The 25,442-nt window shown below is 50.1% G+C and overlaps 1 protein-coding gene across 2 annotated transcripts in view; it reads left to right on the top strand.

The window, feature by feature from the left end:
- The window catches only part of atp13a3 (ATPase 13A3), a 47,269-nt gene that overhangs the window by 13,047 nt on the left and 8,780 nt on the right, over positions 1-25,442 (top strand). For both annotated transcript variants that reach the window (XM_064330072.1, XM_064330073.1), the window contains exons 2-28: positions 6,038-6,129; positions 6,722-6,895; positions 7,619-7,828; positions 8,161-8,231; positions 8,475-8,558; positions 9,772-9,841; positions 10,352-10,486; positions 11,510-11,582; positions 12,342-12,473; positions 12,737-12,919; positions 14,587-14,744; positions 14,864-15,052; positions 16,269-16,330; positions 16,512-16,662; positions 17,009-17,125; positions 17,707-17,724; positions 17,840-17,993; positions 18,485-18,605; positions 19,069-19,193; positions 20,402-20,574; positions 20,802-20,930; positions 22,012-22,091; positions 22,252-22,294; positions 22,691-22,800; positions 23,397-23,493; positions 23,899-23,971; positions 24,919-25,096. In XM_064330072.1, coding sequence (XP_064186142.1) covers positions 6,079-6,129; positions 6,722-6,895; positions 7,619-7,828; positions 8,161-8,231; positions 8,475-8,558; positions 9,772-9,841; positions 10,352-10,486; positions 11,510-11,582; positions 12,342-12,473; positions 12,737-12,919; positions 14,587-14,744; positions 14,864-15,052; positions 16,269-16,330; positions 16,512-16,662; positions 17,009-17,125; positions 17,707-17,724; positions 17,840-17,993; positions 18,485-18,605; positions 19,069-19,193; positions 20,402-20,574; positions 20,802-20,930; positions 22,012-22,091; positions 22,252-22,294; positions 22,691-22,800; positions 23,397-23,493; positions 23,899-23,971; positions 24,919-25,096 — 3,161 coding nt within the window. In that variant the 5' untranslated portion in view covers positions 6,038-6,078. The remainder of the gene's footprint in view (positions 1-6,037; positions 6,130-6,721; positions 6,896-7,618; positions 7,829-8,160; positions 8,232-8,474; positions 8,559-9,771; positions 9,842-10,351; positions 10,487-11,509; positions 11,583-12,341; positions 12,474-12,736; positions 12,920-14,586; positions 14,745-14,863; positions 15,053-16,268; positions 16,331-16,511; positions 16,663-17,008; positions 17,126-17,706; positions 17,725-17,839; positions 17,994-18,484; positions 18,606-19,068; positions 19,194-20,401; positions 20,575-20,801; positions 20,931-22,011; positions 22,092-22,251; positions 22,295-22,690; positions 22,801-23,396; positions 23,494-23,898; positions 23,972-24,918; positions 25,097-25,442) is intronic.

Consider the following 25,442-nt stretch of genomic DNA (forward strand, 5'->3'; position numbering starts at 1 on the left):
ACTGAACACCAGCTCAGCCCTCCTGTTAACACTGAACACCAGCTCAGCCCTCCTGTTAACACTGAACACCAGCTCAGTCCTCCTATTAACACTGAACACCAGCTCAGCCCTCCTGTTAACACTGAACACCAGCTTGGTCCTCCTATTAATACTGAACACCAGCTCAGTTTTCCTATTAACACTGAACACCAGCTCAGTCCTCCTGTTAACACTGAACACCAGCTTGGTCCTCCTATTAACACTGAACACCAGCTCAGTTTTCCTGTTAACACTGAACACCAGCTTAGTCCTCCTATTAATACTGAACACCAGCTCAGTCCTCCTGTTAGCACTGAACACCAGCTTGGTCCTCCTATTAATACTGAACACCAGCTCAGCCCTCCTGTTAACACTGAACACCAGCTCAGTCCTCCGATGTCCTGTAAACACTGTGTGATGAAAAGCCTGGAAAATGGCTGTTTTGCTGTTTCTAGTGGGTTTCGTTTTTGTGCTGAAAGCAACAGAGTCGTTATGAATACAAAAACTCTTCTGTGCGGTGGCGAGGACGGGGGGGATCATTTTGGGGAGTAATTCTGGGTAGGAGCCCTATTGAATTGTTCTTGGAAGTGTTGGCACTCTTATTGCCTTGCGGTGTAAGGGAGTATTCATTTAATTAGACTGGGAAGTGTTTTGTGATTTTTTTTTTTATGGTTATAACAGAGCACACATCAGTGCTGGTACATACAAAACTCAGTTTAGTCCAGGACTAAGCTTCATCTGTGTCCGCAAAGCCAGCCCTAAGACGTGGGATGGGGAAGTGTTAGCACATCTTGGCCAGGTCGTTATCTGAAGAGAGACCATGTGTTCTCAGTGACTTACCTGGTTAAATAAAGAGTTAAATAATTACAGATGAAAGAGCTTGTTTTGATGGATGGTCTCTCCTCCCTCCCTCCCTCCCTCGCTGTGTTGCAGGAGTCCAGGTTGGTGTCACGAGAGGCGGGGCTGTTGCTCGAGGCGCTTCTCAGGTAGGGTCCCTGCGCCGAATCTGCCGGAGCGGGCTAGTCCTCTGAAGGTCGGTAATGATTCTGCTCACTGAGCCTTGTCCTTCTGACGTTCTATGACTCTGCCTTTGGCTCTCTCTCTCTCTCTCTCTCTCTCTCTCTCTCTCTCTCTCTCTCTCTCTCTCTCTCTCTCTCTCTCTCTCTCTCTCTCTCTCTCTCTCTCTCTCTCTCTCTCTGGATTTGTTTCAAGCCCTTCAGCTTTGCAAGAGGTGGGCGGGGCTTGGTGGGTTGAGTTGAAAACCGGTTTTGGTGGAGTTGACAGGTGAGGTGTTGGGGTGGAGTTGAGAGGTGAGGTGTTGGGGTGGAGTTGAGAGGTGAGGTGTTGAGGTGGAGTTGACAGGTGAGGTTTTGGGGTGTTGAGGTGTTGGCGGGACGGGTAAAGTCGGTGCTCCAGGGTAGGTGAGTGAGGTGTTTTAGTGGCGTGCTAAATTTGATCATTACAGCCCAGTACGGCACGGGATGGGACGGGACGGGGGGGCGCGTTTCGGGGGAACTTCCTCTGGAAAGAGGTGGCTGACCTGGTGCTGCTCGCTGGGCCGAATGACCAGACCCTGTAAATGTGCCGAAACTAGCGCGGGGGTGGGGGGGTTACAGTGGGAGCCCCCCCTCATGCTATTTTTACTCTGCTTTATCTCTGCTAGCAGCGCCCGCGCCCATCAGGAACATGGGAACGGCGCCCTGCTTTTTACCATTATCATTTTTTTATTTATTTTTTTTATTCCACTTAATTTCCCAGCAAAAAGAAAAATAATAATAGAAATGAGCGGGAGCACGGCGTTCGGCCTGCCGCTGTAAATGGTAGGAAGGGTTTGGCCGCCGAAGAAAAATATCCCTTCTGGGCCGAGCCGATAAGATCAGGGCCGGTGGCAGCAGTCCGGTCGCTGAGCGGGTGATTTCTATGATGCGAAATGCGCTGAAACGTTATTAAGTGCCTGTTTGATAATGGCTGCTGTGTGATTTGTAGTTTGGTGTTTTCATCGGTGAACCCTGTTTAGTTTGATGGTTCACTGCTAATCATTTGAAGTCAGCTCTTCAGTGGTTTTGTGGACATTTCGATGGCAGGTGCATTGCAGTGACCAGCTGTTTGATCATCCAGTGTATGCTTGTCTTGTCTTTGTGTCTCGCCTGTTATTTCTGTCAGAATTATATTTAAAGATTGATATCTTAAATGACGACGATGATGTCAGTGGTACAGAATATTAAAGTTGTCAGCTCACACAGAATGCAAAGCAGCTCCTTTTTTATTTTATTTTTTATTTATTTCATAACAGTAATTGTTGTTTGTGGACTTGTGGAATCACCTTTTTGTTAAGCGATAAATCAAACGCACACTTGCACACACACACACACACACACACAAACACACAAACACACACCGCTAGCTTTACTAGGCGTTGGCCTCTCCTGACAAACATTTAGAACGCTAATACACAAAGGGCTTGAACTTTTGAACGGCTGTCCGTGAGCGAGAGGAAGATCCTCTTTGTGCTGTGCGGTAACGTGGAACGCCTCTAAAAGCCCCTCTAAACGCACTCGTGTGCACACGCCCTCTTTTTGTGTTGGGTAATCTCTGTGTGTTGGGTAATCACTGTGCCCAGCGGTCTCGCTCAGGGACGAGTTCCTGTTGGGCATGTGCGGCAGATGATGTCACAATAAGCAGATTTGAAATGTGTGCTTGGAGACGGTTGCTTTCACATCACAGGCCAGGTGCCCTGCAGCCACGACTGTTACGTCACGAGTGTCGTTTTGTATATGCGCGCCACAAACGGCTACAAATTTCAGGTTTCTATCTGCAGATTCCTTGAATGCTGTGTCACTGACTTGTGAAACAGGATTTTTTATTTAAAAAAAAAAAAAAGAAAAATAGAATCCAGGTCATTATCCACGTCCTTGTAGAACAGGTTGGCTAAGACAACAATGACACTGTCACAGTTTATCTTGGTTCTTTGACAGACTGATGATTGCAAAAAAAAAGAACCATTCCTCTTATATCCTGTGGGCATTATTTTGTTCGTTGTTGGCAACGTTCTGGCTTCACAGCAAACCAAACATCAACACATGACTGAGCCACCTATGAAGGCTTATGCTACAGTATGTGAAAAGCTCACATAAGAGATGTATGAATTCTAACAAAGCAGGCCACTACGAGCCACTACGCTGACGCAGCCGAGGGTACGCTAACAGCTGCCCCTATGCTAACAGCTGCCCCTATGCTAACAGCTGTGTTGCCCCCAATACAAATACGCTGAGCATTATTAGCAAAGGCCAACAGTTGTCTCTTACGACCAAAGCAACAATAATCAAAAATGACATTATGTAAATGATTGAAATGTTGCAAACAGTAATGCGCACGTCTTCCCCATGTTTGTATGTATCCTAGCTAGACCTAGTGCTTCCCCCTCCTCTTCTGACCCACTCCCCACATCCATGCCAGCGAGGCCCGACCAATCACACAGCTGTGTACAGCACTCAGTTACAGAACTATGGTTAAGAGCCAGTCACACAAATGTAAGGAGGAGCCAATCAAACAGCTGTGTGCTGGAGCCAGTCCCAGAGCTGTGTGCAGGAACCAGTCACAGAGCTGTATACAGGAGCCAATCAGAGAGCTGCGTGCAGCAACCAAGCGCAGAGCTGTTTGGAGCAGCCAATGACAGAGCTGTGTGCTGCAGCCAATGACAGAGCTATGTGCTGCAGCCAATGACAGAGCTATGTGCTGCAGCCAATGACAGAGCTATGTGCAGGAGCCAATCACACAGTTGTGTGCAGGAGCAAGTAGAGGCTTGTCCTCTTCCTGCTGGAAGCCTGCTGTCTGTGCCAGACCGAGCTAAATCCAGCTGATCTAGATTACGTGAAGAATAATAATGAGCCAGCATAAAATCGGCCTTCGTCCCCCCCGCTGTTCCTTAGACACAGATCTGATTTGGAATTTCTCACACTGCGCTTTTTCAGGAACTCCTGAGTCGGGCCGCCCCGCGTGTGCACCCCAAAGGGGCCACCGGCTACGGGTTCGTTTCATTCCAAATTCCTGGCGCAGGCGCTCCCTAGCGCTCTTCGCTGGTCTGGCGGGAATCGCGTGTCCCTGAAGCCGATTGCTGAATGCTGGGATGCCCAACCCCCCGTTCCTGGAGATCCACGTCCTGTTGGCTTTCATTGCAGCCCTAGTTCGGCACGCCTGATTCTACGAAATTAGCAACTGATGGACATCCCTACCTGCTGAATGACTTGTGCTTTGTTAGGGTTGGAGTGAAAACCTACACAGGACTGCTGATCTCCAGGAACAGGGTTTAGGATCTCTCCACTCCTTTATGCTGTGGCCGATCACACACTGTCACTCGCGATGCTTTCTGTCCCTATACCGCCAGCCCTCTCGCCCGTGCGGGTCGCACGGCAGAGTCTAACAAACCTGTCGGTGAACGTGCTGTTAGGTCGAGGGAATGTGTGAAATGTGACGGAAGGCTCTGTCTGTTCTGCAAGCCCCGGGTCTGTCATCTGAGCACGAAAGGCGGAAAGAGTGGCCTGGGAGTTTCGGTCTGAGTGATTGAAAGTACGAAAGAATGGGTTGTGTGTGTGTGTGTGAGAGAGAAAGAGAGAGAGAGAGAGCACCTTCAGTAACACTGACATAATACCACAAGGTACATTCTCAGTTAACAGAAGAACACCACCAGTTTGAATTTTAACAAATTCACTCAGAATTGGCAGTTACCCGCTTGTGAAGCTTTCTGAAGAACACTAACCAGGAGTTCCTATTGAATCGTACAAGTGATTACTGATTGAAAGATACCTTTGTTGTTGATATGGCTGTCAAGTATATGTAGCTAATTACTATACAGCAGATCTCCAGCAAAAGCAAAAAGTTAAACATAGGGGCTAACTGTTGTAGCAGGGTTGTGTTTAGTGCTAACTCTGGGGGCTAACTGTTATAGCAGGGTTGTGTTTAGTGCTAACTCTGGGGGCTAACTGTTATAGCAGGGTTGTGTTTAGTGCTAACTCTGGGGGCTAACTGTTATAGCAGGGTTGTGTTTAGTGCTAACTCTGGGGGCTAACTGTTATAGCAGGGTTGTGTTTAGTGCTAACTCTGGGGGCTAACTGTTATAGCAGGGTTGTGTTTAGTGCTAACTCTGGGGGCTAACTGTTATAGCAGGGTTGTGTTTAGTGCTAACTCTGGGGGCTAACTGTTATAGTAGGGTTATGTTTAGTGCTAACTCTGCGGGCTAACTGTTATAGTAGGGTTATGTTTAGTGCTAACTCTGGGGGCTAACTGTTATAGCAGGGTTGTGTTTAGTGCTAACTCTGGGGGCTAACTGTTATAGCAGGGTTGTGTTTAGTGCTAACTCTGGCGGCTAACTGTTATAGCGAGGTTGTGTTTAGTGCTAACTCTGGGTGCTAACTGTTATAGCAGAGTTGTGTTTAGTGCTAACTCTGGGGGCTAACTGTTATAGCAGGGTTGTGTTTAGTGCTAACTGGGTGCTAACTGTTATAGCAGAGTTGTGTTTAGTGCTAACTCTGGGGGCTAACTGTTATAGCAGGTTTGTGTTTAGTGCTAACTCTGGGGGCTAACTGTTATAGTAGGGTTAGGATGTTAGTGCTAACTCTGGGGCTAACTGTTATAGCAGGGTTGTGTTTAGTGCTAACTCTGGGGGCTAACTGTTATAGCAGGGTTGTGTTTAGTGCTAACTCTGGGGGCTAACTGTTATAGCAGGGTTGTGTTTAGTGCTAACTCTGGGGGCTAACTGTTATAGCAGGGTTGTGTTTAGTGCTAACTCTGGGGGCTAACTGTTATAGCGGGGTTGTGTTTAGTGCTAACTCTGGGGGCTAACTGTTATAGCAGAGTTGTGTTTATTGCGAACTCTGGGGGCTAACTGTTATAGCAGAGTTGTGTTTAGTGCTAACTCTGGGGGCTAACTGTTATAGCAGGGTTGTGTTTAGTGCTAACTGGGGGCTAACTGTTATCGCAGGGCTGTGTTTAGTGCTAACTCTGGGCACTGACTGTGTTTTAGCTGCTAGGTACTGGAGGCTGGTATCAGAGCTTCGCTGAAGGATGGAGAAGGACGACCCAAAGATCGTGAACAAGGGGTTGGAGGACGAGATGGTGAGTGAGCCGTCCCATCCCTGAGCTGCCAGCTCCTGGTACACCAGCAGGGGGAGCAGTTCCCCCCGACACCTGCCCCGGTTCCGGTGCTGACAGAAACCTCTCCTGAGCATTTCCCCTGTATGTCACATCTCAGGGTCCTTTAATTCTTTCCAGAGCTGCCCATGAGAAACACAGCTTTTCCCTACTTTGGCTTTTTGGCTTTTGAAAGCCAGCAGAAGAGCCAAATTTTTCTGACGGGTGTGGATTCTACGGTACAACCAAACACGTCCCCTGCAAAAGGAGAAAGGCTTCTAGAGGGCGACATAGCTCAGGACATAAGAGCGGTTGTCTGGCAGTCGGAGGGTTGCCGGTTCGATCCCCGCCCTGGGCGTGTCGAAGTGTCCCTGAGCAAGACACCTAACCCCTAACTGCTCTGGTGAATGCGAGGCATCAATTGTAATGTGCTTTGGATAAAAGCGCCATATAAATGCAGTCCATTTACCATCTAGAGGACAAACCCCCTCTTCCAGCCTGGCCGGCTCTCTCTCGTACATCCCCAGCGTGTAGTTCAGGGATGGCGGGGTTAAGCGTGTGTCTCTGGTCCCCGCAGGAGATCTCGGGGTACAGGTATTGCCGCTGGAAGCTGGCGCTGGTGGGCCTGGGGGTGCTGGCCTCCGGCGGGTTCCTGCTGCTGCTGCTGTACTGGATGCCGGAGTGGTGTGTGAAGAGCACCTGCTCCAGGACCTCGCTCAGAGAGGCCCAGCTGCTGCTGCTGCAGTCCACGGTCAGCGCTGCCTGCCGCGTGCACATGTATACGCACGCACACACACACACACGCACACACACACGCACGCACGCAGCACACACACACACGCACACACACACCGCACGCACGCACACACACACACGACACACACACACCACACACGCACACACAGAACGGACACACACACACACACACACTCACATAGAACGGACACACACACACACACACACATACACTCACATAGAACGGACACACACACACACACACACTCACAGAGAACGGCCACACACACACACACACACATACATACACACACGCACGCACACACAGAACGGACACACTCACACACACACACATGCACACACACACACAGAAATGCAACACACAGCATACATCATACATAACACTTTATAGGTAGTAGTGGTGCACCGTATCTGTACACACTGACACACATCCTGCACCTATTGACAAAGAAATTGATCATCAGCATCATAATGTTATATGGAAACTATTATAGGCTGTAGTGTGTGTCGTGTTATTCTGTAACAATTGGAACAATGGTGATCATATGTGTGTGTGTGTATTCATATGTGTGCGTGTGTGTGTGTGTGTGTGTGTATTCATATGTGTGTGTGTGTGTGTGTGTGTATTCATATGTGTGTGTGTGTGTGTGTGTGTGTTTATTATGTGTGTGTGTGTGTGTGTGTGTGTTTTCATGTGTGTGTGTGTGTGTGTGCGCAGGACGAGTTCAAGCGCTGGTTCCTCGCTAAGGTGCGGGTCATGCTGGCTCCTGGGAGGAACCCCTTTGACTGCCTGGATTCCCAGACCACCTCAGCTGCGGCCAATGGCCACACCCCCCAGAGCCACGCCTCCCAAGGCCACACCCCCCAGCCCTCCGACAGCCCCCCTGAGGACCTCATCAAAAAGTATGCAGAGTACCAGCCCATGCAGGTAAGACAGATATGTACACACACACACACACACACACACACATGCTCGCATGCACACACATGCACACACACACCCTCAGTCACTCACACTCTCATTCTTTCTTTCTCTCTCAAACTCTCCTCTTTCACATTCTATCACTCGCGCACACACACACACACACAGGCACACACACACACACAAACACACACAGATACGCAGACACCCTGTATGGTGTCATGTGGTTGGATGGCAGAATGCATTGTAACCAGCTCTGTGATGTACCTCTGTGGTGTGATGATGAGATTCATCACATTTTCCCCCTTTCTCTCTCTCTCTCTCTCCGTCTCCCTCAGATTCGCTATTTCACACTCCACAGCACCAAATACTTCTGGAACGATGCACTCCAGAACTTCGAAGTGTTAACGTAAGTTTTCCTCTCCTGTGTTTGCCAAGCTTTCAGCCCGCATGCGTTACTGGTAAACTGAAATGTCCCGCATGTTTTAGTAATTACAAAGTATAAGCTTTTGTTGCCTTGCTGATTCTGCCTTTTGTAAAATGCACGTTACAGCTGAACTGCAGTGTTACATGACTGAATTGCTTGAAAGTGAATGAATGAGTGATAGTTGTGCTCTCTGTCTCCCCCTCTCTGTGTGCTGTGGTACTGCAGGGGACTGGAGGACCTGGAAGTCAGCTGTTCCTCTGTACACTCCGACCACAGTACTGGGCTGAGCAGGAGCCTGCAAGTCTACAGGTACACCCCGCACCCCAAAGCCCTGCATCCCGCACCCCAAACCACAAACCCCAAACCATGCACCCCAAACCCCAAATCCCTGCACACTGCATCCCAAAACTCTGCACCCCAAAACCCAAACCACAAACCCCAAACCGTGCACCCCAAACCCACACCCTGCACCTCCCACCCCAAACCCGCACCCCAAACCCACTCCCTGCACCCCAAACCCCAAATCTGCTCCCTGCACCCCAAACCCTGCACCCCGCTCCTGGCATAAACCCTTACCTTCCTCCCTACCATGGTCTGGGACACTAGCAGGTACATACGTAAGGGATAATCCTAATTACCCAACAAAGGAAAGCAATCTATAATTTAAGATATGATTTTAGTAAGGTAAAAGGCAAGTTAAGTATTAGTAATAATAACTGGGGAGTCAGTTTGACACCTGCTGTCGTGAGTTGGCAAGTTTGAAAATTAACCGCACTTCTTTCTGCGGAGTGATATGAAAAGCGTTTGAAGGTAAAGCGCCCTGTTACCGATAGCAGCGGTCCGTTATTCAGAAATATCAGTCCGTAGAATGTCTGAAGTGAAGAATCAGAATCGTGCGTGTGATAAAGGTGTACAATCACTCACACCACACCCTCAGGTATGTGCGCAATGTGTCTCACTGCCTGCAGGTTTATATTACCTGTTCTATTGTTGGCCCACAAGTATGTGTATATACAACCTTTCTTAATGCCCTCAGGTATATATAAAACCTGTCATACTGTCCATAGGTGTGTATATACAATTTATTTTATTGGCCACAGGTGTAAATTACAACTTGTCTTCCTGGCTACAGGTATATATGCTACCTGACTTCTTGGCTACAGGTATATATTCTACCTGTGTTCTTGGCTACAGGTATATAGTCTACCTGTGTTCTTGGCCACAGGTATATAGCCTACCTGTGTTCTTGGCCACAGGTATACATGCTACCTGTTATGTTAGCCATAGGTATACATACAGCTTGCTTTATTACACACAGGTGTATTCACACAGCCTCTCTCAGGTGTTCAGGTGTGTTAAGTGCCCTGGGATGTACGCATGAAGAGCGCTATATAAGAGCTTATTGTATTGTATTGTATTGTTAAGTGTGTGTTAGTTCCTGAGCGTCTGTGTTCCCGTCTCTGCCCCGGTTCCCACGACGATTGTGATGGCTCTCTCTCTCTCTCTCGTCCTGTGTCCGCAGGAGGCTGTTCTTCGGGACGAACGAGATCGAAGTCAAAGTGCCTTCTGTTTTCAAGCTGCTAATTAAAGAGGTGGGTCGCCTGCGTGCCCCTGTAAAGGGGTCCTTTGTTTGGGATTCTGCCCCCGGGCCCGTCTGGGCCAGGTTCTGTGTGTTAAAATCTGAATTCACCCTTCAGATGCTGCTGTTATACTGAAAATCTACAGTGATTATTCATTAAATGAAAAAAAAATAAATGAATATATTTGAGGTATTTTTTAATTGTGCCATTCTTCATACAGAATAGGAGCGATTTAAATGCCAAATGAAACGCCACGAGAGGAAGATTAGTGTTTATGGGGTTATGAGGCGTATTAGCATTATAACAGTTTACAGCAGTTGGCAACTTTCAGATTTAATATAAAATGAATGGTACACAAGAGCGGAATGAATTTAAATCACACACATTTAGCATCGTAGTAAAGGCAGTGCACTGGGGCTGTTGCCAAGCTGTTCTGGTCTGGTCAAAGCACCGCAAAACCACAAAACACCCCCCCCCCCCTCAGAGGTTTTTTATCATGTTTTCTCTCCCCCCCCCCTCCAGGTCCTGAACCCGTTCTACATCTTCCAGCTCTTCAGCGTCATTCTTTGGAGCGCTGACGAGTACTATTACTACGCCATGGCCATCGTCTTCATGTCTGTCATATCGATCGCTACCTCTCTGTACACCATCAAGAAGGTCAGTATCAGGGGTCGCCATGTCACTCAGTCTGCAGGGCGGCTGGACCTCGACCGAAGCAACCACCCCACCCGCCCCCCACCCCCCAAATCCCTCAAGCAGTTGGGGGTTCACTACTGTGATCCCATCTGTGTCTGTTACCTCTGCTCTCTCTCTCTCTCTCTGTCTGAAGGCGTAAGGAGGCCGGGCTTTAAGGTGTGAGGTCACAAATGTGTGATTAGAATGTTCTCAACTGAACGTTCTAATGCTGATGTCACAATCGCCGGTGGTGACTGAAAGCAGAGGAGTTCTAGAGCGCCGTCTCATAATAGAATGTTGAGGTTAACGTTGCTCAGGGCCGTTGCTCTCGAAGCAGAAGTCTGGCTGTGGAGCCGCGCGGAGAACGTTCAGCTCTGACTCACGTCCGCGTGAGCCCGAACAGGAAGCACGTCGAAGCGGCAGCTGACATCACGTGCTTTTTCGGGAGGGGAGCGCGTGCTTGTCTGCGCGGAGGCTGCCACAGCGAGCGCTGGCGAACACGACCCAGGGCTGTGAAATTTGGGCCGAAAAGGAGGAAAAGCCGGAAATGGGAAAAGGCTCAGCGGGTGCGTGCGCGCGGGGCGCAGGGGCCTGACCTCCCTAATCCCGCTGCATAAAGGCACGTTTAGCCACGGTCTGCTTCTCCGGGACGGCCTGGAAGAGAAAGAAGCCCTAAAATCACACAGCCCTAGGTGCGCTGACACCTCGCCCCCCTCTCCCCCTGACCTCAGTGCCCCTCAGGGGAGGAGGAGGAGTGGCCTGAGGGGCCCGTACGTGGTGACCCTCGTCACGCGTAACCCCGGTGACGTCACGCTGAGCGCCATCTTTTGTCGCCCTGCCGCCAGTGACGCTTGTTTGCTTAGCGCCGCCCGGCTTTCCTCAGGCGATGGGGGCCGGGGCGCTGTAGCTGTTATCTTTAATTGTAATGTGCTTTTTTTTTTTTTTTTGTTTCTTTTCTGAAATGCTGAACCCCCTCCTGCCCCCCCCCGCTTTGTCCTTTCCCAGCAATACGTCATGCTGCACGACATGGTGGCGACTCACAGCGTGGTGCGAGTCTCGGTCTGCCGCGCCGGCGACGGTACGTCAAACGCCCCCCCCCCGCACCCCCACCCCCACCCCCCACCGCCGACCCCCGCCCCAGGTGGAACTCCTGTTTGTTTTCTTTTTCCTCACTGAAGTCATTTTCTCAAAATATTACTCAATACACCCTGGGTAAAATGTTTCAGTGGGTTCATAAAATATCCTACATTTCCTAACAAATATGTCCTAGCTAAGTAATTTCTAGTACTTTTGGTTTTTGGTGTGTTTCCGCTGAACTTGGTGTTTTAAGTTCCTGATTGCTGAGTCACACACAGTGTTTCTAAGCCTAAACTGTTTGAAAAGGAAACCACAAAAACTGCAGCTTTCCGGGGCCTGGAGTTTGACGTCCCTGTTGTAAAACAATCCCACAATCCTTTGCGCTGCTTATGCTGGTAGAATTATCTGGAACGAAAATCAGCACACGTTATTATTATACGAATTTTGGCCACGACCCTCGAAATGACTCTCGGGCTCTGTTAGTTGTTTGGCATGCGTGTCAGGTACTCTGTTTTTGGAGTATTCACTTGGTTAATCTGTGTAGCCGGATATGTGTACAGCAGTTCGCTTTTAACTTCAGGCTAACTGCGTCTCTTTTCTCAAGGCTTTGGTCTTAGGAAACCATTTTGTTTTTTTCTCGTTCGCTTCCCAACCTCCTTTAAGACGTTATGTATAGATGCAGTGCTGATTTGAGTAGAGTGGGGGCGTTGCTGATCTGGTCTGTGCGCTAACTCCTCTCTCTGGCGCCCCCTGTCTGCAGAGCTGGAGGAGGCCATGTCCACGGAACTGGTCCCCGGTGACATCATCGTCATTCCCACCAACGGGACCATCATGCCCTGCGACGCCGTGCTCCTCAGCGGCACCTGCATCGTCAACGAGAGCATGCTCACAGGTGAGCGGAGCGCTGCACACACACACACACCCCATACGCGTACACACACACACACACCCCATACGCACACACACACACACATGCGTGCACACACGCGCATGTGCGCACACACACACGCTCACACACACATGCGCGCGCACACACCCCATACGCACACACACTCACACACATATGCACACACACATAAACCTCCTCTCTACAGTGCTCTCCAGCTGAATCCCGTGGTGTGTGCCTAACCATCTCCCTTCTGTGCTGCACCCCAGGGGAGAGTGTGCCCGTCACTAAGACCAACCTGCCGAACCCGGGGCTGGGCGTGAAGGGGGCGGAGGGAGACTGCCCCTACAGCTCGGAGGAGCACAAGCGGCACACGCTGTTCTGCGGCACCAACGTCATCCAGACCCGCTTCTACTCCGGGGAGCTGGTCAAGGCTGTGGTGGTCCGCACCGGTGCGTCCTGCAGTGCTCTTCTGACTGCGTGTAGCGCTCTAAGGGACCGTCTGTAATGCTTGGAGTGTGTTCTCTAAGGGACAGTGTGTAATGTTCTGTCTGTGTTCTCTAAGGGACAGTGTGTAATGTTCTGGTTGTGTTCTCTAAGGGACCGTCTGTAATGCTCAGAGTGTGTTCTCTAAGGGACAGTGTGTAATGTTCTGACTGTTCTCTAAGGGACAGTGTGTAATGTTCTGGTTGTGTTCTCTAAGGGACCGTCTGTAATGCTCGGAGTGTGTTCTCTAAGGGCAGTGTGTCAATGTCTGCTGTGTTCTCTAGGGACAGTGTGTAGTCTGACGTGTTCTCTAAGGACTGTGTAAGTCGTGTGTTCTCTAAGGGACCGTCTGTAATGCTCGAGTGTGTTCTCTAAGGGACAGTGTGTAATGTTCTGATTGTGTTCTCTAAGGGACAGTGTGTAATGTTCTGGTTGTGTTCTCTAAGGGACAGTGTGTAATGCTCTGGGTGTGTTCTCTAAGGGACAGTGTGTAATGTTCTGGTTGTGTTCTCTAAGGGACAGTGTGTAATGTTCTGGTTGTGTTCTCTAAGGGACAGTGTGTAATGCTCGGAGTGTGTTCTCTAAGGGACAGTGTGTAATGTTCTGGTTGTGTTCTCTAAGGGACAGTCTGTAATGCTCAGAGTGTGTTCTCTAAGGGACAGTGTGTAATGTTCGGTTGTGTTCTCTAAGGGACCGTCTGTAATGCTGGTGTGTTCTCTAAGGGACAGTGTGTAATGTTCTGGTTGTGTTCTCTAAGGGACAGTGTGTAATGTTCTGGTTGTGTTCTCTAAGGGACAGTATGTAATGTTCTGGTTGTGTTCTTTAAGGGACCGTCTGTAATGCTCGGAGTGTGTTCTCTAAGGGACAGTGTGTAATGTTCTGGTTGTGTTCTCTAAGGGACCGTCTGTAATGCTCAGAGTGTGTTCTCTAAGGGACCGTGTGTAATGTTCTGGTTGTGTTCTCTAAGGGACCGTCTGTAATGCTCAGAGTCTGTTCTCTAAGGGACAGTGTGTAAAGTTCCGGTCGTGTTCTCTAAGGGACAGTGTGTAATGTTCCAGTTGTGTTCTCTGAGGGACAGTGTGTAATGTTCCGGTTGTGTTCTCTAAGGGAAGTGTGTATGCTCAGGCATGTGTGTTCTCTAAGGGACAGTGTGTAAATGTTCTGGTTGTGTTCTCTAAGGGACCAGTCTGTAATGCTTCAGGTGTGTTCTCTAAGGGACCGTGTGTAATGTTCTGGTTGTGTTCTCTAAGGGACAGTCTGTAATGTCCAGGTGTGTTCTCTAAGGGACAGTGTGTAATGTTCTGGTGTGTTCTCTAAGGGACAGTTGTAATGTTCGGTTGTTCTCTAAGGGACAGTGTGTAATGTTCTGGTTGTGTTCTCTAAGGGACAGTGTGTAATGCTCAGAGTGTGTTCTCTAAGGGACAGTGTGTAATGTTCCGGTTGTGTTCTCTAAGGGACAGTGTGTAATGTTCCGGTTGTGTTCTCTAAGGGACAGTGTGTAATGTTCCGGTTGTGTTCTCTAAGGGACAGTGTGTAATGTTCCGGTTGTGTTCTCTAAGGGACAGTGTGTAATGTTCCGGTTGTGTTCTCTAGGGGATCGTATGTAAAGTTCAGGTTTTGTTCTCTCTCTCAGGCTTCAGTACAGCTAAGGGGCAGCTGGTGCGCTCCATCCTCTACCCAAAACCCACCGATTTCAAGCTCTACCGAGACGCCTACCTCTTCCTCTTGTGCCTGGTGGCTGTTGCGGGCATCGGCTTCATCTACTCCATCGTGCTCAGCGTCATGAACAACGTGAGACCTGGTTTCTTACCGTCGTCTGTTCGGCTGTTCTGTGGTTCTGGGGTTTGTGTCCCTGAGGTTCTGCCATAATTTGGCCCTGAGACTCATGACCACGCCCGTCCTGACTGCAGGTTCCGGTCAATACCATCATCATCGAGTCGCTGGACATCATCACCATCACGGTGCCCCCCGCCCTGCCGGCGGCCATGACGGCGGGCATCGTCTACGCCCAGCGCCGTCTCAAGAACATCGGCATCTTCTGCATCAGCCCCCAGAGGATCAACATCTGCGGCCAGCTCAACCTCGTCTGCTTCGACAAGGTACGCTAACGCTAGCGCAGGTCTGCTTCAACAAGGTACGCTAACGCTAGCGCAGGTCTGCTTCGACAAGGTGCGCTAACGCTAGCGCAGGTCTGCTTCGACAAGGTACGCTAACGCTAGCGCAGGTCTGCTTCGACAAGGTACGCTAACGCAGATCTGCTTCGACAAGGTACGCTAATGCTAGCGCAGGTCTGCTTCGACAAGGTACGCTAGCGCAGGTCTGCTTCGACAAGGTACGCTAGCGCAGGTCTGCTTCGACAAGGTACGCTAACGCTAGCGCAGGTCTGCTTCGACAAGGTACGCTAGCGCAGGTCTGCTTCGACAAGGTACGCTAGCGCAGGTCTGCTTCGACAAGGTACGCTAGCGCAGGTCTGCTTCAACAAGGTACGCTAACGCTAACGCAGGTCTGCTTCGACAAGGTACGCTAGGGCAGGTCTGCTTCGACAAGGTACGCTAACGCTAACACTGGTCTGCTTCGACAAGGTATGCTAATGCTAACGCAGGTCTGCTTCGACAAGGCACGCTAACGCAGGTCTGCTTCGACAAGGTACGCTAACGCAGGTCTGCTTCGACAAGGTACGCTAACGCTAACACTGGGATGCTTCGACAAGGTACGCTAATGCTAACACTGGTCTGCTTCGACAAGGTATGCTAACGCTAACGCAGGTCTGCTGCTTCGACAAGGCACGCTAACGCAGGTCTGCTTCGACAAGGTACGCTAACGCTAACACTGGTCTGCTTCGACAAGGTATGCTAACGCTAACGCAGGTCTGCTTCGACAAGGCACGCTAACGCAGGTCTGCTTCGACAAGGTACGCTAACGCAGGTCTGCTTCGACAAGGTACGCTAACGCTAACACTGGGATGCTTCGACAAGGTACGCTAATGCTAACACTGGTCTGCTTCGACAAGGCACGCTAACGCAGGTCTGCTTCGACAAGGTAGGCTAATGCAGGTCTGCTTCAACAAGGTACGCTAACACAGGTTTGCTTCGACAAGGTACGCTAATGCAGGTCTCGATAAATCAGTAGCATTAAACAATCAATTAACGACCAGGTATAAGGAACACCAGCAGTACTGTGGGCCTCGAGGGCCAGATTAGAGTATCCCTGCTCTCCAGGATGAACCCTGAGAGTAACTCCTGAGAGTGACGCTGCTGAGAGTAACTCCTGCTGAGAGTAACGCTGCTGAGAGTGACTCTGGTTTGCTCCCCACAGACCGGCACACTCACAGAGGACGGATTAGACATGTGGGGGATCCGGCGGGCCGAGACTGGCAGGTGAGTGTTGTTGTTAGTGGTGGTGGGCGAGTGGGTGGGGTTTGGGTTGGGCGAGTGAGTGGGGTTTTGGGCAGATGGGTGGGGTTTGGGGCTGGTGGGTGAGGTTAGTATTGGGGGCAAGTGTGTGGGATTAGGGTTAGTGCGCTGACTGTGTGATCCTTATGTTCCCGGTGCTGTGCAGGTTCCACCCCTCAGAGGACAGCACCTATAAGGAGTCTCTGGTGAAGTCCCAGTTCGTGGCCTGCATGGCCACCTGCCACTCTCTCACCAAGATCGAGGGCCAGCTCTCCGGCGACCCGCTCGACCTCAAGATGTTCGAGGCCACAGGCTGGGTGAGTCCCGTCTCTAAATTCAGCCCCGCCCCCTGCCCTCAGCCCCACCCCCTCTCTTCAGCCCCGCCCCCTGCTTTGAGCCCCACCCCCTGCCTTCAGCCCACCTCCTCTCTTCAGCCCCGCCCCCTACCCTCAGCCCCACTCCCCCCTGGTGTAGCTCACCTGTGTCAGCTGCCCTCCAGGTCTGGCAGATGTGACTCACCTGTGATAGCTGCCCCCAAGTGTAGCTCACCTGTCTCAGCTTCCTCCCAGGTGCGGCAGGTGTGGCTCACCTGTGTTAGCTTCGCCCAGGTGCGGCAGGTGTGGCTCACCTGTGTCAGCGGCTCCCTCTGTGTGCTTGCTGCAGATTCTGGAGGAGGCGACGGAGGAGGAGACGGCCCTGCATAACCGCATCATGCCCACTGTGGTGCGGCCGCCCAAACAGCTGCTGCCGGAGCCTGCCGCTGCCCCCGATCAGGACATGGTACGGTACCAACTGCGCATACCTGCGTACACATGCTCAGACCTGCTCCTGCCTGTTCATATCCGCTCAGTGCCTGCTCACACCTGCTTATACCTGTTTATACCTGCATTATATCTGCTCATACCTGCTTAATTTACCTGTACTCCCGACCTGCTTATACCTGTTTATACCTGTTCAATACCTGTTTATACTCCTCAACACCTGCTCATACCTGCTTACTCTGCACACCTGTGCAGACTGTCTGTCCTTAATCTCAACTCACCACTGCCCTCTAGTGTAGAGCTGATGGCTCTGCCACTGCCTCAAACCCCAGCTGTCTCCTCTCACCCTGACTGCAGCTGTTTGTCTTTAGTCATGTGACCTACACACCTCGAGTTTTTGGGTTGTTATTCTTTTTGTGCTGCGGTTTGAGACCATTCCTCTAGTTTATTTTTGCCTGGTTGGTGTGAGTCTGTGTGTGAGTGTGTGTGTGCATGTGTGTGTGTTTGTGTGTGTCAACACTGTACCAGTAACTTTCCAGTGTTTCCCAGTTCATTTCTGATCTGTAACGCGCTGCTTGTTTTGTGTTTTTGTCTTCGCAGGAGCTGTACGAGCTGTCGGTGAGTGTTTTTTGCGTCCACCCGCCCCCCCCCCAGTCGTTGTCTGGGTCCCGTTAACCCCCCCAGCCCCGTTTTTTGGGGCGAGGTTAACCCCGCGCTCGCTGTCCCCCCGCAGGCGGCGTACGAGATCGGGATCGTGCGCCAGTTCCCCTTCTCCTCGGCGCTGCAGCGCATGTGCGTGGTGGCGCGGCTCCTGGGGGAGAAGCGCATGGACGCCTACCTGAAGGGGGCGCCAGAGGTGGTGGCCAGCCTCTGCAAGAAGGAGACGGGTCCGTTCATTTTTTTAGTGCTTTACACTTTTTTCACAGTCACGTTCGGTTTCCTTTTCAATCTTGTGAATTTTAAGCCTGTTGGAGTTTGAGGAGGTTTCTCTCAGGGATTTCTGTGGGCTTGTGTAGCACTGGAGCTGGGAAATGTATTTGTGTGTATGTTGATGGTTGGTGGGATCGTGCTTGGAGTTGTACTGGAAGTGTATGTAAGTATTTGTGAGCTCACAGGAGTGGTTATTAATGTTATTGTTTATGTATTGGTGAGCTCACAGAAGTGGTTATTAATGTTGTTGTTTATGTATTTGTGAGCTCACAGAAGTGGTTGTTGATGTGTGTGAGTGTGTGTGAGCTCACAGGAGCGGTTGTTGTGTTTGTGAGCTCACAGGAGCCGTTGTTGTTTTTGTGACCTCACAGGAGCGGTTGTTGAGGTTGTGTGTGAGTGTGTGTGAGCTCACAGGAGCGGGTGTTAAAGTTGTGCTTTCTCCCTGCAGTGCCGGAGAGCTTTGCCGAGGTTCTGGAGGATTACACCAAGCAGGGCTTCCGGGTCATCGCTCTGGCCCACCGGCGCCTGGAGTCCAAACTCACCTGGCACAAAGTTCAGAACGTCAACAGGTACCAGTCTGCACCCCTCCTGACCCCCCGGACCCTCCCGATCTCCCCCCGACCGCCCCTGACCCTCCCGACCATGGCCTGTGAACACTGTGTCTGTCTAACAATGACTGTGCGTACAGTGTTTTAGTGCAGTATAATGAGAATACCACTCTGGACTGTGTCTGTGAGTCTGTGTGGGATTAGAGGTTGTCCCTTTATGGCTAAAATAATTTTCTGGTGGTATTTCATTGTGTCTGGTCTCAGTCCTCAGACAGCGATAGGCAGAGATGCACTGAATATATGATATATTGCAATATATCTCCCAAATAAATGTATCTATAACCTACAATCAGAACGGTCACGTAGGTTGCATTGCATGCGGCACCGATGCAATACCCGTAATACACATGAAATGCATTCAAATATATCCTTTAAATACAGTTCAAATTTTTCCATTTTAAAGCCTCTGCTCTGTGACCCGTAGGGACCTCATTGAGGCCAACATGGAGTTCCTGGGGCTGATCATCATGCAGAACAAGCTGAAGGCGGAGACCCCTGGTGTCCTGGAGGACCTGAGGCGGGCCAACATTCGCACCGTCATGGTTACCGGTGAGTGGGACGCTCGCGTTTCATCTCCGTTAGCGCGCCGAGTCCGTTAGCGCGTCTATTCCGTTAGCACGTCTATTCCGTTAGCTCACAGAGTCCGTTAGCACGTCTATTCCGTTAGCGCGTCAAGTTTGTTAGTGCGCTGAGTCGGTTACCGTGCTGAGTTTGTTAGCGCGTTGAGTTTATTACCGCGCTGAGTCCGTTAGCGCTCAGAATCCGGTAGCGCTCCGAGTCCGTTAGCGCGTCGAGTTTGTTAGCGTGCTGAGTCCGTTAGCGCACCCAGTTCAGTCCCTGTGGTGTTGCTCATATTAACATCATGTATATTTATGACAAGTTGCACAGTACAGGCCTTAATTGGCTGCTTATTTACAGAGAACTATAAATACAGGGCTGGAGTTTGACTTCCCTGTTTTAGTAGGGATGCAGGGTTCTTCTTGCAGACTTTAACCTGTGTGATTTGTCATAACTACGCGAGCAGCTTTCTTGGTAAGCAGGTATTCGGGTGTCGTGTGCTGGCTGTTTGTGTTACCATCTGCAGGTTGTTAAAAAAATGCATTTGGGACCTTTTTGGGCAAACTCCTCTCTTTAATTTAGTATGTACTCAAGAACTAATATTTGTTTCAGCAAATGTTTAAATGTTTGGGAGTTGCAGTGTAGTCCAGCAGGGACTTTTTATGTGTAAATATTAATATTTTAATAGCTCATTAAACTGAGCTAAGCTGAATGCCCGCTGCGTAGCCGAACGCGGGTTTTATTCGACGCTGTGCTCCGAGCTCCGGGGCTGTACGGAATGCTGAAATGTGCTTTATGGGATTAATCCGGCTCAGTTCGGGGTTTTATAACCCAAACTAATAAACGCCTTCTGTGCTCACAGCTTATTAAAAAACCCCCCAGAGTGCAGGGAGAATTTAGTTTCTGGGAATGTAGTTCACGTTTGCAAAAAACGTTTTTGTGTTCTGCTCTGAATGCAACCTGCACATGTCATACCCAGTTTTTCATCATGCAAAAAAAGCACATCCCATAAGTAATATATCTGACCCGTGTCCGGCCCAGGTTTGGCCCAGGTCTGGTTCAGGTCTGGGCTGAAGCTGTCACATGTCATGGTTAGTGGGGGTGGGCACAGGGATGGATGAGTCTGAAAAAAGCCCTCAGTAGGAAACCTGTCGTCCTTCGGTCTCCTGATGAGGTCACTTCCTGTCTCCGCCCCGCAGGTGACAACATGCTGACAGCCATTTCGGTGGCTCGAGACTGCGGGATGGTCCCCCCGCAGGACAGGGTCATCATCGCGGACGCTCTGCCCCCCAAAGACGGCCAGGCCGCGAGGATCAACTGGCGCTACGCGGACAACCCCATCAAACAGGAGGACAAGGGCGCCGCACTGCAGGTCAGAGGGCGGTACTGCAGCCGTTTGCCCCACAAATGCAGGAACAGGACAGAATATGAATATGAGCCGGTAATTTCAGGCTTTTCACATTTAATACAAAGGCAATGTGCAATATCTATGAGGGACACAGAAACCGTGCTATAGAAGGCTTCTTTTTGCACAATTATTCTTCTGTTCCTGTCATGCCCGCTGACCCCTGACCCCCCTGACCCCCCTGACCTGTGCAGGAAGTGGCGCTCAACATGGAGGAAGTGGACCCCAGGGACAACCCCAGGCCGAAGGAGCACTACCACTTCGCCATGAGCGGCAAGTCCTTCAGCGTCATCATGGAGCACTTCCAGGACCTGGCCCAGAAGGTCTGGAGCGACTAGCGCACAAAAATCCTTCTAGAAAAATCCCAGTGCTAACCACCCCGTAGAAAAATCCCTGTGGAGAAGTCCCTCTAGAAAAATCCCTGTGGAAAAGTCCCTGTGGAAAAGTCTGGCTTTGCTTACTGTGTTGATGAATCAAATGTAAAGAAATTTTTGTCCACCTTCAGTTGTACAAAAGCATAACTGAAGGTGGACAAAACATGCCGGCAAACAACCGCTATGAGTCATCTTCTTTGCTTCGTAAAATATGATGACACGCAGTCGCATGTCTTCCCCATTTTGAAACCCCAACAGTCAGTTTGGGATCATTATAAATCCTGCTCTTCTGGTAAGGTGGAGATGTTGACTGTGATGTTGGTCTCTCTGGTAAAATGGAGATGCTGACTGTGATGTTGGTCTCTCTGGTAAAGCAGAGATGTTGGTCTCTCTGGTAAAATGGAGATGTTGACAGTGAGATGTTGCTCTCTCTGGTAAAATGGAGATGTTGACAGTGAGATGTTGTTCTGTCTGGTAAAATGGAGATGTTGCTCTCTCTGGTAAAATGGAGATGTTGACAGTGAGATGTTGTTCTCTCTGGTAAAATGGAGATGTTGCTCTCTGGTAAAATGGAGATGTTGACAGTGAGATGTTGTTCTCTGGTAAAGCAGAGATGCTGACAGTGAGATGTTGCTCTCTCTGGTAAAGTAGAGATGCTGACAGTGAGATGTTGTTCTCTCTGGTAAAGCACAGATGCTGACAGTGAGATGTTGCTCTCGCTGGTAAAATGGAGATGTTGACAGTGAGATGTTGTTCTCTCTGGTAAAGCAGAGATGCTGACAGTGAGATGTTGCTCTCTCTGGTAAAATGGAGATGTTTTTCTCTCTGGTAAAGTGGAGATGTTGCTCTCTCTGGTAAAATGGAGATGTTGTTCTTTCTGGTAAAATGGAGATGTTGTTCTCTCTGGTAAAGTGGAGATGTTGCTCTTTCTGGTAAAGTAGAGATGTTGTTCTCTCTGGTAAAGCAGAGATGCTGACAGTGAGATGTTGCTCTCTCTGGTAAAGTGGAGATGTTGTTCTCTCCTGTAAAGCTGGTTCTTCATGGCACGGTCTTCGCCCGGATGGCCCCAGATCAGAAGACTCAGCTGGTGGAGGCGCTGCAAAGTGTAGAGTGAGTATTGTATACACACATATGTGTGCACATGCACACACGCATACACGCACGCACGCACGCATGTGCACACGCCCCACACACTCAAACACACACACACACACAGCACTGGTCGCTAATCAGTAAAAACAGTTGCTTCTCCTTTCGTTTCTTTTTTCAGTTACTTTGTGGGCATGTGTGGAGATGGAGCCAATGACTGTGGGGTGAGCATCACTATAACGCTTTTAAAAATGAGCGGTCACAGAACCCTGCCTGTTTGGTTCTGACCTGGCAGCCAGGGCAACAGACACAACAGGGAATGCTCATTGTGTCTGTACTCTTCTTGATGAGTGTGTTGTGATGAGAGGGGTTTCCCTCAATCTCGAGCGCAGGGTAACTCCTTTCTCTCATGGTGATGAGTTTGTGGTGGGTGGTTGAGGTTTCCCATGATGCCGAGCGCTGGATAACTTCTCTGTCACATGGTGATGAGTGTGTGGTGGGGGGGAGGTTTCCCATGATGCCGAGCGCTGGATAACTCCTCTGTCACATGGTGATGAGTGTGTGGTGGTGGGCGGGGTTTCCCATGATGCCGAGCGCTGGGTAACTCCTCCCTCCCTCAGGCCCTGAAGCGAGCGCACAGCGGGATCTCCCTCTCAGAGCTGGAGGCGTCCGTCGCCTCCCCGTTCACCTCCCGCACTCCCAACATCTCCTGCGTGCCCAACCTCATCAGGTACCCCGTCTCCCGGCAACCGCCAGCCACATGCCCTCGGGCCCCCTCCTGTCTCCCGTCTCCCGGCAACCATCAGGAACACGTCTGGAGTCCCACACATTCCACTCCAGACCCGTCACCCCCACACGCTGTTTACAGACGGCGCTCCTGTTTCCCGTTCTGGGTTAAATGATTCCTCCCTCGGTTTCCTGGATGTGTCATTAGCTCACAGCTGTCACTCAGGCTGAAGTGCTACTCCATTTTAATTGCAGTTTGTAGAAACGTTCATTTATAAGGTAGTTTGTATCTTGTAACAGGAAACATTGTTGTATGTTTTCTACTTGGCTGCATGGGGTTGGTGGATGCTGTGATTGGTCAGTATGTGTTGTTGCGTGCTGTGATTGGTCAGTGCATGGTGTTGGTGGAGGCTGTGATTGGTCAGTATGTGGCATTGCATGCTGTGATTGGTTAGTATGTGGTGTCGGTGGATGCTGTGATTGGATAGTGTGTGGTGTTGGTGGAGGCTGTGATTGGTCAGTATGTGGTGTTGCGTGCTGTGATTGGTCAGTATGTGGTGTTGGTGGATGACACTGTTGTATTTTGTGGTTTCTCCACAGGGAGGGGCGGGCAGCTCTCATCACCTCCTTCTGTGTGTTCAAGTTCATGGCGCTGTACAGCATTATCCAGTACATCAGCGTGACTCTGCTGTATTCAGTGAGTACCTGAGTTACACCAGCCTGAGCCTGCTGTGCAGCTTGGTCTCACCTGTGCTCATCCTGACCTGAGCACCATCTCACCTGCGCAGAATCTTACCTGTGCTCATCCTAACCTCAACACCATCTCACCTGCACAGAATCTTACCTGTGCTCATCCTAAGCTCAACACAATCTCACCTGCATAGAATCTTACCTGTGCTCATCCTAACCTCAACACAATCTCACCTGCACAGAATCTTACCTGTGCTCATCCTAACCTCAACACAATCTCACCTGCACAGCATCTTACCTGTGCTCATCCTAACCTCAACACAATCTCACCTGCATAGAATCTTACTTGTGCTGAACCTCTCCTCTCTGCTGGGGCTCACCCACACGGGTTTCACCTGTGCTTGTGTTTCAGGTGCTCAGTAACCTTGGAGACTTCCAGTTCTTGTTCATTGATATCGCCATCATCCTGCTCATTGTCTTCACCAGTGAGTATGAAGTCTGAGGCAGCTAGAGTTTCCACAATGCACGAAGGTGTAGCCAGAGTTCCCACAATGCACTGAGGTATAGCCAGAGCTCCCATAATGCACTGCGACATAGTCCGATTTCCCACAATGCACTAAGGTGCAGCCATAGTTCCCACAACGCACGTCATCCTTTTCTCTACTGTTTGAATGTTTCACTTGCTTTTTGAGGGGGCTGTCTTCATGCACGCCAGTGAGTGAGTGAGTGAGTGAGTGAGTGAGTGAGTGAGTGAGTGAGTGAGTGAGTGAGTGAGTGAGTGAGTGAGTGAGTGAGTGAGTGAGTGAGTGAGTGAGTGAGTGAGTGAGTGAGTGAGTGAGTGAGTGAGAATGTATACACGTTTCTGTGTGTATATGTAATCTGTGTATTTCACTGTACTATGTGTATTTATAAATGCGTCTCTGTGTTTGTATGTGCATTTATAAATGTGTCTCTGTGTTTGTATATATATTTATGTATTTGTAAGTGTATTCTCTATGCTGTGTGTGTGTAAACGTGTCTCTGTGTTTGTATGTGTATTTATAAATGCGTCTCTGTGTTTGTATATATATTTATGTATTTGTAAGTGTATTCTCTATGCTGTGTGTGTGTAAATGGTAAATGGACTGCATTTATATAGCGCTTTTATCCAAAGCGCTTTACAATTGATGCCTCTCATTCGCCAGAGCAGTTAGGGGTTAGGTGTCTTGCTCAAGGACACTTCGACATGCCCAGGGCGGGGTTTGAACCGGCAACCCTCCGACTGCCAGACAATCGGTCTTACCTCCTGAGCTATGTCGCCCCACATGTGTAAATGTGTCTCTGTGTTTGTATGTGTATTTATGTATTTATAAGTGTATTCTCTATGCTGTGTGTGTGTAAACGTGTCTCTGTGTTTGTGTGTGTATTTATAAATGCATCTCTGTGTGTGCAGTGAGTCTGAACCCGGCCTGGAAGGAGCTGGTGTCGCGGCGGCCGCCCTCGGGGCTGATCTCCGGGCCCCTGCTCTTCTCCGTTCTCTCCCAGATCCTCATCTGCCTGGGCTTCCAGACCCTGGCCTTCCTCTGGGTCCGCCAGCAGAGCTGGTACGAGGTGTGGACTCCTGCCTCCGAGTGAGTACTGCCGCCTGGTAGCGTGCGCTGCTAGCGTAGCTAGCTGCTAGTGTGCGCTGCTTGGTTAGCTAGCTGCTAGCTGTGAATCTGTGACTCTGAGTACTGCCGCCAGCTAGTGTGCGCTGCTAGCGTGCGCTGCTTGTGTAGCTAGCTGCTAGCTGTGAATCTGTGACTCTCAGTACTGCCGCCAGCTAGTGTGTGCTGCTGGCGTGTGCAGCTAGTGTGCGCTGCTTGTGTAGCTAGTTGTGAATCTGTGACTCTGAGTACTGCCGCCAGCTAGCGTGTGCTGCTAGCGTGCGCTGCTAGTGTGCGCTGCTTGTGTGCGCTGCTTGTGTAGCTAGCTGCT

Source organism: Anguilla rostrata, chromosome 4 (genome assembly GCF_018555375.3).
Source record: "Anguilla rostrata isolate EN2019 chromosome 4, ASM1855537v3, whole genome shotgun sequence".
Taxonomy (NCBI): domain Eukaryota; kingdom Metazoa; phylum Chordata; class Actinopteri; order Anguilliformes; family Anguillidae; genus Anguilla; species Anguilla rostrata.